We start from the raw sequence: 14,061 nt of genomic DNA, 5'->3' as shown, positions 1-14,061 counted from the left end.
AAAAAAATAAGTCTATTTATTTATTTTTTAATAAAATTATATTTGTTTATTCAGATAGACATGTGTCGTCATCTTATTGGTTTGATGTGACACTGATGTAGCATTTAACAAAATTTGTCAAAATTTTCAACGAAATTTAATTATAGGGATCGATTTGTAATTATAGTTTACCATAATGACTTTTCATGAACTTTTTAAATCATATAGAGTAATTTGTAATTATAACATACCTCAGGAACTAATGGTGCAATTATCCCTTAATTTTATAGCAAACCTGATATCAAAATGGTTGCTTTTCACCAAATTGTTGGAAGCATTCCCACAAACTCCTCAACTATAAATGACGTTCAAATTAAAAGCCATATGGATCCCTCGTATAACCCTTTCCCGTATGTATTGCTTAATTTTATTTTTATTTTTTAAAAAAAGAAAAAGAAAAAAAAAAAAAAAAGGAACAGTAGATTCTTTCATCAACATTCTGAGAATGCTTCGAAATTTTTCTTATGAAATTAAGTATAGGGTTCAAATTAAAATTAATACCCTATATGATTTAGAGAGTCTTATCAATAAAACACATCAGGCTACAAAAAGATCAAACAATTATTAGCATTCACATCTCACAGACTCACACAATAAAATTACTTTTTAGCTAATTTGATTAGCTCTCTACCAAAAAGAATACTAAAAAGCTCTCTCTCTCTCTACATCCAGCATTCCAGCCCTCCGATTTAGGAAAATAATTTCGAGTCAAATGCTGCTTTAAATTTCAAGCAATAACGACCATGCTCAACCAATTTATGAATTTGATTCGGGTAAAATTTCAGTTAAAATTAAGTCATGTGAAGGTTATATATTATTACGAGACATATATCCAAATTTTAACCGTATAGTATCTACCAACACTCTGTTTGTTTGAGCGTAATATAATTTTTAGAAAATATTTTATATATTTTTCGGTGTTTGTTACAATAAAAAATGATGGTCAATGAAAATCATTTTAAATTTGATTGTAAAAATCTTTTTAATTTTTAGAAAACGATTTAAAAACCGTAAATCGTTTTCTGAATTTAAATTCTTCATTATTGTAGGCACGTTTGTGGGAATCTGTAAGACTGTAACCGTCGGGTATTGGAGTTTGTTGGTAGCTTGAATCTACTGCCGAAGGTCTCCAATTTTGGTATCTGTTCGCGAATTCCGGCAAAATAAGCCGAAATTCGGCTAATATGGCTAGAATCCGACTGTACTGTGCCAGATTCCAGCGAAACCCACTGAAATCTGGCCATTGCAGCAGGATTCCGGCCAAACTAGTCGGAATCTAGCAATAGTATCCGAAATTCGGTGAAAATGACTGGAATCATGCTGACCAATGACGGAATCTCGTTATCGGTAATTTTTTTTTTTGTATAAACTAAATACCAAAATATATTTTTAAGAAAAATAACATCGTTAAAAATATTTTACGGTGGAAAGCTTTTTACGCCGAAACAATGATGATAAAGCAGTATTGGCACAAAAAGTTGTCCCAAAAAATCAATTATTATTTATCGTTAGAATATTACCAGAACCCGTTGGCGTTATTTTTCCCTGTGCAGTTGTTGGTGTTCTTCTTCGAAAAAGGGTCTTGTCTCCATTGTGTGTTTTTTTTTAAAGAAAAAATTAAGAATAATTTATAAGTGATAAATATTAAATGGTAAAACTTGAATTTCTTAATTAAATATAACAATTAAAATTCAAAAAATGATTTTCTACCGTTACCATCTAAGATCCTAATCCAATAACGACTCACAAAAATGGTAATGACAATAGAAAGGTCGCTCTTCATCTCTAAAATAATCCATTAATTTTTTTTAAAATTTCTATATATGAAGAACAAAAAACTGCCGGGTAAATTTGGTACTCTCTCAGTCTCTCGATTAGGAAAGAAAACACACACACCACAAAAAAAAAAAAAATTAAATAAAAAATAAATAAATAAAAAAATTAAAAATTTGTATACGGCACCGCATAGCGAATATGCCCCAATTCTCGTCCCGATTCCTCGAGGCCAGAACAACACCGCAACCTCTAGCTCACATTTTTGAATCAACGGCCAGCAAAGCGAATCTCTACCGAACGAGAACGTACGGTCCAGATCCGTCCTCTCAATAAAAGGATCAATATATTCCAATTCCAGAGCTGACCCGTCTTTTTTCTTTTACTGTTGCCCTCTCTCTTTATAGCTCAACAACCCCACGCCAAACCCTCTACCTTCTCTATCATTTTCCTTTCCATTTTCTCGGGAAAGTCATGGGGAAAGGGCCAGGTCTCTACTCCGATATCGGCAAGAGAGCCAGAGGTCATCGATCAATTTTTATTTTTTCTTTCTATGCTTCGATTTAATTTATTTATTTTTCGTTCTGTTATTTAATGCTTTTATCAAATATTTGGTGACTTATTATTTTTTTGTTGTTGTTAATCTTCAGATCTTCTCTACAAGGATTATCAGAGTGACCACAAGTTCACCGTCACTACTTACACTTCCACTGGAGTCGTGAGTTTTTTTTTTTTTTTTTTTTTTTTAAAGTTATCAAATATTTAAGTAAGTTTTGCTCATTAATTTATTATTTTTTCTGTTTGGTTGCCGAGAAAACGGAGGAAAGTGTAGGAAACCGAATGTGGAGTCTAGTGTAGGATTTTATACTTCATTTCTTAATTTAAAATATGGAAAGCTCATTTGAGCGAACCAAAGTTGTTGCAAGTGGCTTAGCTTTGTGGAGTCTTTGTTGGTTTTAAAAAATTTAAGATCTAGAATAGTGGTTTTTATATTTTCCTTCTTTTTCCGAGCAACCAAATGAGGGTTTGGCGAGTCATGACGGTTGAGAATCTGATGAATAGTGATACAAGTTATGTGCGTTCTTTTATTTATTAGAGTTGCTTGGCTGCGAATTTATGATTTATTGTGTACCGTAATTCAGCTAAACCTTATTTTACAATTTCAAGTTCTTCAAAGTTTCCTTTTTGATGATTTTCCTGCAATCAGTAGAGTGTAAACTGTAGCATAATAAGCACTTGTATTGGGTGGATGCATGCTGTGTTCGTTCATTGTGATATGCTCATATTGTTTTTCCTGTTTTGTTGATTTTTGTACCTTAGAGAATATTGTCCATAGAAATCCTGCCTTATTTTGCAAGTGCTTTTTTACTCAAATTATGAAGATTTTATGTTTTGTAAGATTTGGATATGAAATGGCACTATGACTTACAATGGGAGTTTAAGATAACCTGATTTGTTGTTTACCAAGAATGACTGGGGCACCTTAGTTCACTTATTCATTGTTCGGTTTACTTTAATATTTAGCAGCATGGTTTATGAGCAATATATGTTGAAAATTGCTGTACTAGTAGCCAGTCCACTAGTGGCACGCGACATTAGACTCGGTACCAGTACATTAGATTATATAGTTTATGATTCGATTATGGTTCATTCTGTTTAAGCCCACTGCAATTTAATAATTTTATGGTGATCTGTCAGTTCTATCATTGGGAATTAGTAAAACCTCATTATCGAGAGTCCCTTTTTCCTTTGGCTGGTCTATTTAACTGCTATTAGAGTTAAATAAGCATGTTACCACATGTTTCTTATTATTGTTATCCCCGAAGTATTTCTCTGTACTTTGTGGGATTCACCTTTATGAGTTTTATGGTAGTATGTTAATCACGTAAAATATAAATTGATTTAGTTAGTTGTTTATTTGAAATCTTGACATCCATTAATATATAATCAAGGTCGGCCGACATCATCTATGTTTTTTGTCAAAATTTGTAGAACTGTATGGACTTCTATAATTTAATGCTTTCCTCTTGTATGTTTCTGAATGTTTTGGGTCTGCAGTCACACCACATTCCACATAATGAAATCTTTTGGTTGATCTATAATTTGTTTAGATTCAGTAATCTGCTTTATATGCTGCATTAGTTGCTATTTTCCACTTTGCATATGCCTTGACCCGTTTTATTTTTTTATTTTTAAGTCTAACCATTCCATTCATTACACATGCTCAGGCAATCACTTCAACTGGAATTAAGAAGGGCGAGCTGTTTCTGGCAGATGTGAGCACTCAGCTGAAGAACAAGAACATCACAACTGACATAAAAGTGGACACTAACTCTAATGTATGTATTAAAGCTTCTTGGACATATCTATTAATTCCCTTTTTCAATTTTCAATAAATATCTCTTTGTGAATTAAAAAAATACTATCTAATCTTGAATGTATGCAACGTTAGACCTGAAGCAAACATAACCTAGATCTCAACAGTTGGTTTTGCATCACCATTGGATAGAGAGCATAGTGGATTTCGAGATGCCGATAATTGATATTATGATAGTTTTGTTCCTTAAATATAAACATTAAATTGCTATAGTAATACTACCATACTACATTTATTAATGTGTTAGTGATTTTTATCCATTAGATATTATTCAGGGGTCAAAGATGTAAACAATTTTATTATACATGATTTGATTTGACGTTAAGAATATGGTGAATATTCAGATTTGGGGTTTCTGTTTTGTTGATCCCCATAATGATGGTCTTTTCTACCCTATTTTTTTCAATATAACCATGGCTAACCATTTCATTTTTCAGCATTTTTTGTTTTAGTGTTTATATAAATTACTAGTGGTTTGATTTTCGCTTTACACACAAAACTATATACAGTAAAAGGGTTATATTGATACTTAATGTGCATCGCAAAAGTTCATCTGAAAATCAATGTATAAGGTCATATTAATGCTTTAGTTGTTTCACTGACAACGGTACATGAACTTCTTGTAGCTTCTTGCAACGGTTACTGTTGATGAACCTGCACCTGGACTCAAGACTATCTTTAGCTTTATTGTTCCTGATCAGAGGTCTGGTAAGGTAAGAAAAACATTTGTCTCTGTATAACAAGTTTATACTTTTGCCTCACGTATGTGTGAGCTTTTCAGCTGCATTGAGGAGCACCTCACTTGTGCTAGAGATAGACATACACTGATACACTTTGACTCAAGTTACCGGCGATTTTGATGACAGGTGGAACTCCAATACCAGCATGAGTATGCTGGAATAAGCACCAGCATTGGATTGACTGCCAATCCTATTGTGAACTTTTCTGGTGTTGTTGGAAACAATGCCGTTTCTCTTGGGACAGATCTTTCATTTGACACTGCCTCTGGGAACTTTACAAAAGTGAATGCTGGGTTGAGTTACACTTTGTCTGACCTCATTGCTTCCCTGACAGTGTGAGTATTTCTTTTTACGCAATGGGATTTCTTTCTCTCTTTACTAAATAGTTCCGTTTGAGTTAAAATTGAGTGTTATCTAGTGCTTTAGAATAGCGTTTCTACCACATGCAGGTATAGGTTGATATTTTTTTCCCTGATTAATGAGATGTTATCACTGGTGAATACAGGAATGATAAAGGTGACACCCTTAATGCTTCATACTACCACACAGTGAGCCCATTGACCAGCACAGCTGTTGGTGCAGAGCTGTCACATAGCTTTTCAAGCAATGAGAACACCCTCACAATTGGCACGCAGCATGCGCTTGACCCTTTAACCTTGGTGAAGGCTAGAGTGAACAACTATGGAAGGGCAAGTGCTCTCATCCAGCATGAGTGGCGCCCAAGATCCCTCTTCACCATCTCAGGAGAGGTGGATACTAGGGCAATTGAAAAGAGCGCGAAGATTGGGCTCGCCGTGGCACTTAAGCCCTAGGCTAATTAACTACCCTTGGTGTGAGTGGAAGGCTGGACTTATTTGGTGGAGGGCAATAAGGTAGATTAGTGACGATATCTTTTTGTTCCAGTGAACTTTTCGTCTGTTAATGTGGTGCTATTGGTTTCTTCATATCTTGGTGGTCAAGGGTTGTAAAAAATAATTTTAGCTGGTGGCACAAACCATTGTCAATGTCCTTTTTGTATTCTCATCCATCCAAATGTTTGCGGAAGGTATTCTTTGAGCTAAAAGTTCTTTTATGGAGTTTTGGTCATTTGATGAATGCTGTTTCTTGCATTCTTGACAGATTATTTTTCCAATTTCCTTTTGTTTTGCTTGACGCTTGTGCTGGGGAGTTGTACTTTGCTACCTCTTGCTGCTGCATTTTTTCATATTGAAACGAACGGGGCTCTTCCTGCATGGAGTGCAAATGGAAGGCAATGCCCCCCTTGTTCGAGCTCATTCTGAAACGGGTGAGCTCCTTGGTTGTACACAGGAATGCCCCAAAAATTACTGGGCGATTCTGTTAGGAGCCCGAATGCTTATTCGGGCGAGCTCCTTAGCTGTTGGACGTTATAAATGATTGTTGTAAATTTCCGTCTAACTTTGCTTATGGGTCATTTTTTATTTTATTTTTTCTAGAAATTGACTTAGCATTTTCTCTCAAAGTGATTTCATCATTTTTTGAAAAAAAAAAACTATCACGTAGGTGAAGTTAGACAAGAATTGTGTTTAAAGTTGTACGACAATCATTTTTTTTGTCTTTTGATGCTAGGGTCTTGGGTGGTCCATTATTCTCACTGAAAAATACAAATGAAAATGCTACTTATATTGGTTTTGTTTGGTAAAGACATGTACAAAACAGAATAGTAATTATTAATTTTGAAATTAGTAAAAAACGATAACGTAGTATAAAGTAAAAAAAAAATTGTATAAAAAAATAAAAAAGTTTTGTACTGTAGTGAATTTTTTTATTAGAATAGTAATAAAAAATTATTGATGTGAAATCAAAAATGAAAAAAATGAGAATGTTTTGATATTGATTGTTATTAAAAAAAAAAATGTAAAAATAACATTAAAAAAACATGAACAGCAGCATCCACTATTATGTACCGTCCCTCTGTTTGCCAAACAACCCCATTGTTTCCTCGGCAAGCCACCAGATGAAGCTAGGGTTTTGCAACTTCCATTTTCAATAAAAGCATAGAGGGTGTACTGCACTTACTAATTCTTTTCTCTCTTCTTCTTCTTCTTCTTCTTTTTTTTTTTTTTTTTTTTTTTTTTTTTTTAAGCAACAAACCATTACATTAAAACAAAATAAAACTACAACAGGAGGGAGATCCCAATAAGCACCCCAAAATCAATCATTTTATTGCATAAAAAAAAATACGCTCGAAACAATTATGGTCTCATAGTTCTTTGACCAAATGACTAAGAAGTGGGCCACCTTGATTGTGATATGTGCCGCAACCCATGAACAAACTACGGAAATAAGGTTGGACTAACGATGAATGCCTTATTGATGGAGGAGGAGAATTTGAAACTAGAAACCACTAGAGGGGGCAAGTGTGTGTGACTCACCGCATCGATGGAGAAGGCGGCACGTGGAAGTGCTGGATGGAGGCGACTTGTGGTGGATCTAGGGGTGGAGAGGCCGGTGAAGGGGCACGGGTGTGTTACATCTAACTTTTATCTTCCCCCAAAAGAAGATAGGAAAGGGGAGAAAAGAGAGAAGTAGAGGAGGGGGATTGAGAGAGAGAGAGAGAGAGAGAGCTTTTTTCTAATTAATTCTCTTATTGAAAGTGCAACAGCCAAACTGGTTATCTGTCGTCTCTTCCACTGAATAAGAATACAATGCATATCCACATCCTGAGGGTCATTCGTGATTTGAAAAGTCTACAGCAAATACATCCCACAAGAATGTTGATTCATAGGTATAAAGCTCCCAAAACGACTAAAACTGTTTTTTTAAGCCTTTTAAATCATGCACCTCGTTCGCATGCATTCTCACCAAGCAAAGAAAATGGGGACAGGTTTACTTCTCAAAATATAAAAATAACCTCAATGAGCACAGCTTTCGCTTGTTCTCAGAGCAATCCAGACAACAGTTACAAAATAACAAATCGTTCCAGAGGATACCACAAAATTACCCAATTCTATGCAATTTAATACTATACAGAATACTATGGCCAATCTCACCAACAAATATACACCATATTTTTTAGTTGTAAAACACTAGCATACTTATCACGTAATTAATTCAAAAGGAAGAAAGAGACAAATAGGAAGAATAAGACAAGCAGACTAGGATCATAGCACCAATCCCTTCATATAAAGTCAGAGAAGCCAACCCTCCAACATGTATGCCAGGCTTAAAACATTAATCCCGAGTTGCATTTCCTTGGAGGAGGCCGTCTCTAATCTGTGCAGCAACGTCTCTCACAGCACCTGGTCCATGTGGGATGAAAACAGAGTTTGACTTTGAGGATGCGCCAATTTCTTTCATTGTGTCGAAGTATTGAGTCACTAGAACCATGTCCATCACATCCTTTGATGTGGTTCCAGGTACATTCACAGAGAAAGCAAGCACACTGTCCCTCAGCCCATCTACAATGGCCTGACGCTGCCGAGCTATGCCAAGCCCAGCCAGATATTTCGATTCAGCATCTCCCTCGGCACGCTTGATCTGCAATATCTTCTCTGCTTCCGCTTTCTCATTTGCAGCCACCCTCATTCTAGCAGCTATTAATTAAAAAATTAAAAGGCATATCAGACATTCTGCAGAAAATTTAATAAACAAGCTAAAGTGATTGAACACAGCCTCTTTATCAAGTGCATGTCTTGGGTATAGAAAAGTAAATTAATGGCGATTGGTACTAATTTCAGAATTAATTATCTATTCAAGGCACGTTCTATTCAATCATTTTCAGTTTCCACTTGAATGGTCCAAGTGTTTATCATGGGAAAAAATATGTCCCAAAGGTGGGTAATGTCTGAATGAATATTATAGTAAATGCTATGACTTGAAACTTTCAGACAATAAGAATAGAGTGCTCAGAAAATGTAGGTTGGTACAATTTCAAGGTGTTCAATTTCTAGACATCCAATCAGAACCATTCTGGGCTTACCAAGAAGGTCCCCATCAGTCAAAGATAGTAAAAAAGAATTTCAACACCCAATGCCGCAATCAGTCAGTGATGGCAACAAATAGAAGATCAACAATATACAACAAACAAACAAAAAATCGTGTGAAAACCTCTCATGTAAAGGTTTATGACAGGTAGCTACTTTGATAATTTCAATTATATGTTTCAAAAAATAATTTTGGCCAAGTTAATTCTTATTTAAGATAAAAGAACAAAAAAAAAGGAGGAGGAGGAAAAGACACGATCCAGTTTGAAAAGATAAGCAAATTATACCAGCATTTATCTCATTCATTGCCCTCTTCACATGCTCATCTGGTTCAATATCCACAATAAGAGTCTGAACTATCTCATACCCATATGCTGACATGGCCTATGCATATAAAATTCAAAGATATTAAAAAACAAAAAAAGGATTTAGTTCAAGTAACATAGCTAGTTCCAAACCAATTCAGCACAGAGAAATACCTTTTCTAGTTCCTGTTCCACAGCTTTAGCTATTTCATTCTTCTGTTCAAAAACAGAATCCAGCTCCAACTTTGGAACACTTGCCCTAATAACTAAACAGAGATACAAGCATGTTAGTTTCTCCAAAGTGTGATCTGCAAATAGGTACGCTAGAACTATCTCCAACGTAAATTATGATCTCTCATAACAAAGATGAATATGCATCAGTCGTGACTGAAGCTTTTCTCAACCTCAAAGATATTCTCTTCTGATTCTCTTTGCATTTTATTGATCCTCATAATACTTTACGTCAGATCACAAGTTTTAGAACCTTTTTAAGATTAATTTTTTGGCTATTAAACCACTTTTCCAAGTCCAAGAAAGAATATCATTCAAGTCATGAAGAATGCTACAACAATAAACAATTACTCTAGAATAGTTGTTTCACTAAAAATATACAGTTCAATTGTGTCAGCATAAACCTTGAGAAACCAACATTAAGCTAGAAAGAAGTCCAGACTTCTCAGAAACATCTCTCTGATGGACCTGGGCCATGGGACATGTTGTAGTAATGCAGAATATAAGTTTCTTTAATTCATTACGGAGACTGAAACAACAAACACGGTAACTTTAAAGGTCAAGTGACACATCCATACCATCAAAAACATAGGATTGGATTTGTCCTCTGGTGTTGCTGAGTTTGTAGAAAGCATCTGAAGCCTTGTCTGCTATAGCCCGGTATTGAATAGATGCAACAACAGTAACAAAGACATTATCCTGACAAGATACCATGGATCAGAACTGACAAATCACACTTCCAAGCATATAAATAGTTTAAAATTGAAAAAGAAAAGAAAAAAGAGATAGTGTTGTGGTCTAAATAACACTCATACTTTAGATTCAAATAAGCCACCTTCTAAATCAATTCAGCAGACAGTCATGACTTGGCAACAATCAAGTACATTGTTACCACATCAGAAATCAAACAAGTCTTGCAAAGTCTGTATGATACTAATTCTTTTAAGTCAGTTTTGAATTCCTTTGCTGCAAGCCCCCAGAAAATAAATAAAAGAACTTTATACCCAGACAAATTGATCTTTTTACTCTTTCAGATTGCTATACAACAAAAACAGTTTTGTGAATGCTAACTTATAATATTACCTTTGTTTTCCCATATACTTTCCAAAGTATATGATGCTCTTCACATCATTGCTAAAATCTAAAAACAATTAAACAACCCTAGGACCCAATGACACTCTGTGGCTCTCATATAATAGTACATGTTCCTGGTAAACTCCCGAGAGAGAGAGAGAGAGAGAAAGAGAATAAGGAAAAATATATGCAACAGACCTTCGTCTTTGTTTCACATCGAACATCCAGCTGCTGCAAACGCAAAGTGAGATGGCCAGCTATCTGCGTGCCGAAAATCCAAGGCATACAGTGACAACCAGGCTCAAGCACATCGTCAAACTTCCCAAAAGTTTCTCTGATAGCTACATTTGACTGGTCCACTTGAACACAGCAGAAAACTTGCCCCATTTTTATTCTACAAAGTATAGAAACAGTTATGAAAACAATTATAATATAAAAGCAATCTTGAACATGCACAATTGGTAAAAGATTTAAAAAGGTATGCAGTCCTCATGGAAGAGATGAAAAAAAAGAAAAAAAGAAGCCTACATAAATAAATGAATACAACAATAACCACAACAACCTTCAATAATAGACGAAAAAACACAAATCTCCACATGCTAATTGATTTAATTGTAAATAACTGTTACTTCCTTACTGCACCTGCATGAAAGCCTCCTTAAAAGAAAATAGTGACTCAATTGGTTTCCAGACAGTTAGAAAAAGATGAAAACAGAAAATATTTGAGAAAAAGAAAAAAGAAGAATTATATCAACCTGCAAGTGCAACTAATTACATAATTAATTTTTCAACGAGATCGTGACCACATCCTTTAACCATAATCAACAACTTGCAACAAGTTCAGATATAAAAATGTCACTAATAGTCTGAAATCTCAAAAATAAAATAAAATAAAAATTTAGTAGGCAAAAGGTACTAGTCCTTCAATATTGCTAGAAGTAAGCGATCTCCAACTGTAACAAAAGAAGAACCACAATTTCAGAAACTCAAAAGCCTCATAACAGTTGCTTAACATTTAAGCTTGGGTCACTCATTCAAATAAAACGCAACATGTCATACAGCCTCCAACCAGGATGGCAAAACCAAAAATGGAAAACATCAATCGTTTTTAAAATTTTTGGGGAAAGAAAAAAAGGATCAAAAAGGATAAATGATGTTACCTTTTTTCTAATGATATCTAAAGCCAATCAATTTCAATCTGATTCTGGTTATATGAAAGAAGCACTATATATACTAAGAGAAAAAACCACTTCCCCAGGTAGCAGCGGGACCAAGCAATTCTATCTCACCATCTAATAGAACAAGCCACAAAGCTTGCCTTTAGTCAAACTCATTGCTAATTAAAAGGAAAGAATAAACCAACAATATGCATCGGCAGATAATATAAAGAAAAAGTATAAGACAAATAGAGATTTCGTAAATATAATTATAACAAGACAAGTTTAGAAAAACACTTTAACATGAAGTCGCTGTGAAGAAATCATATTTTCAGATTGATGACCAAACAAACATTGACCAAACTTATATAGTCATCAATGACATCAGATCAGCCCGGTTGTTTCTGGGAGCCATTAAAACAATATCATCAAGCAACCTAGCAACGAAATGGTCGACAAAGAACATTTCATGCTGCAACAATTATAATAGCACTGAATTTAAGATGGGTTGACTTCATCTTAAAGAAGCAACCCCATAATGCTCAGCCAGGCAGCGTGTTCAGAACCGCCTGTTATAACCAAAAATCAACAAGCAGCCTCTCAATGAAATTGCCAAAGAAGAACAATACTCAACAGTGAATTCATAAAGCTCATGCCACTCTAACCATGAAACTGGAAGATACTAGAACTCTTTATCCCCTAATCTCAGAGATCTAAACAATAAGTAACAGCCTAACGCATATATTCTCCTTCCATATATGATGTATCAATAACATACACATCCTAAAACTGTCTAGATTTACATCAACATAAGCCATGGATTGAGATCATCTGGAAGACAAGGAAACAGCAATAATTCACCTGCAATCTAGAGAAGAAAGTTCAAGCTCAACTCGTAATCAAGGTTTTCAATGAACCCAAATGTTTCCAAAGATAAAGAGAATACAGAAACAGCCCAAGAGAATCATATACAAATTTGGGAAAACTTCAATTATAGCCCTTGATCTTTCATCACTTTTAAAAAAATGTACTCAAATTTTCAGAGATTCAGATATAGGTATTTTTGTAAATTCTATTAAATTCTGACCAATACCTAAATCTCAGCAATTTTTTTTTTTTTTTTCCCATAAAAAAAATAGGGGTACTTTGAAATTTTTGACAAAATGTAGCGGAAAATTCTAACGGATCATTAAAATTAAAAAAAAAAAAAAATTGAAAGATGAAAACTCTAAATTGATATTTTAAAACCTTTTTTTAAAAGTAATAAAAGACCGAGAATTATAAGTGAAGTTATCCTAAAAAATTTTATGATCTACACAAAATTACATGTTAAGAAGCAAAGCAAATACCATTCAACCTGAACAGCACAAAAATTCAACGTTGAAGTGGTCAACCATATAAATTACTAGTAAACAACTCTTGTTCAATTAAAATAATTCAACAACCAGAACTTCTGAGGCCAAAATTATATTATACACAATTCATTAAAAAAATAGGAAGTGAATAGAACACCAGGAAAAAACAATTGAATACATACAAATTAGAATATTTAAGGTCATGCGTGTGATTTACAGCAAATACATAAATCAGAATCGTATCTATAAATTACGAAAGCCTCTCAGTGATCCATCACAGAGCGAATTTTCAAGGAATGTTGCACACTGGTGCAGTGGTATCTCTGAGATCGAAGTGCATACGGGCAAAAGAAAGCGGGAAATTAGCTACAGTTCCCTGAATTCATATAAATGTGCTTGCTCACCTTCAGAACTCTGAGGTCCGAACTTCGAGGGAAAACAGGGCTCGGAGAATCGTAATAAAGACAAAATTATTTACAAATTCTATCCGGTATTTATAGGAGAGAAAAGCGCGTGGGGACGAAATGGCCACGAAACCGGAGAAGGGTAATATTGTCTAAACAAAATAAAATGACAAATTTCCTGGAAGCTATTGAAGCCTTTAATTAAACTGAAAAGCCCGTACGCGGACCACCAAAATTTCCCAACAAAAAAGAAAAAGAAAAAGAAAAAAAAATCCCATATAATAATATCTCAAAACTTAAAATAACATATTTTTACATTATTTTCACGTATTTATTACTGTTCATTTTCTTTTTTAAAAATATAAATAAAAATTCTCTCCGAGCAATATGATATTGTGTGTTTAATTTTATTTTTTTTTACATGTCCACACAAGAGGAGGAGAAGGGATTCAAACTAGTAACCTCTACTTTATGAGACGTGATCTCCAACCGATTGAACTACTCATTGCATGTTTAATTGTCAATACAATGATTTTATTGTTTCTTTTATTATTTGTTTAGATAGATATATATCAATTACAAAAAAGTAAAATAATTCATGAAAATACATATATATATATATATATATATATATATATATCAATTACAAAAAATAAAATAAT

General features: G+C 34.2%; 2 protein-coding genes across 4 annotated transcripts; one reads left to right on the top strand and one right to left on the bottom strand.

The window, feature by feature from the left end:
- The first annotated feature begins 2,176 nt into the window (after positions 1-2,176).
- On the top strand, positions 2,177-6,024 carry LOC133868039 (mitochondrial outer membrane protein porin of 36 kDa). Its single transcript, XM_062304842.1, has 6 exons — positions 2,177-2,335; positions 2,463-2,530; positions 4,041-4,151; positions 4,816-4,902; positions 5,056-5,264; positions 5,435-6,024. Exons 1-6 carry the CDS (start codon positions 2,287-2,289, stop codon positions 5,739-5,741), a joined length of 831 nt encoding a protein of 276 aa, XP_062160826.1. The 5' UTR covers positions 2,177-2,286; the 3' UTR covers positions 5,742-6,024.
- Positions 6,025-7,775: 1,751 nt separating this feature from the next.
- On the bottom strand, positions 7,776-13,538 carry LOC133868021 (hypersensitive-induced response protein 1-like). Of its 3 annotated transcripts, none has more exons than XM_062304814.1 (6): positions 13,400-13,538; positions 10,682-10,877; positions 9,988-10,108; positions 9,353-9,444; positions 9,161-9,257; positions 7,776-8,483 (listed from the first exon to the last, which is right to left on the bottom strand). In XM_062304814.1, the coding sequence occupies exons 2-6, from the start codon at positions 10,868-10,870 to the stop codon at positions 8,122-8,124; spliced, it is 861 nt and encodes a 286-aa protein (XP_062160798.1). In that variant the 5' UTR covers positions 10,871-10,877; positions 13,400-13,538; the 3' UTR covers positions 7,776-8,121. The 3 variants fall into 3 exon arrangements, with proteins under 3 accessions (XP_062160798.1, XP_062160814.1, XP_062160806.1); XM_062304830.1 differs by lacking the exon at positions 13,400-13,538 and adding an exon at positions 12,502-12,645; XM_062304822.1 differs by lacking the exon at positions 13,400-13,538 and adding an exon at positions 11,644-11,801.
- Between the last annotated feature and the right edge of the window lie 523 nt (positions 13,539-14,061).

The sequence above is a fragment of the Alnus glutinosa genome, chromosome 1 (assembly GCF_958979055.1).
Source record: "Alnus glutinosa chromosome 1, dhAlnGlut1.1, whole genome shotgun sequence".
Taxonomy (NCBI): domain Eukaryota; kingdom Viridiplantae; phylum Streptophyta; class Magnoliopsida; order Fagales; family Betulaceae; genus Alnus; species Alnus glutinosa.
The sequence above is the reverse complement of the archived record's forward strand: the minus strand, read 5'-3'. Positions and strand labels throughout refer to the sequence as shown.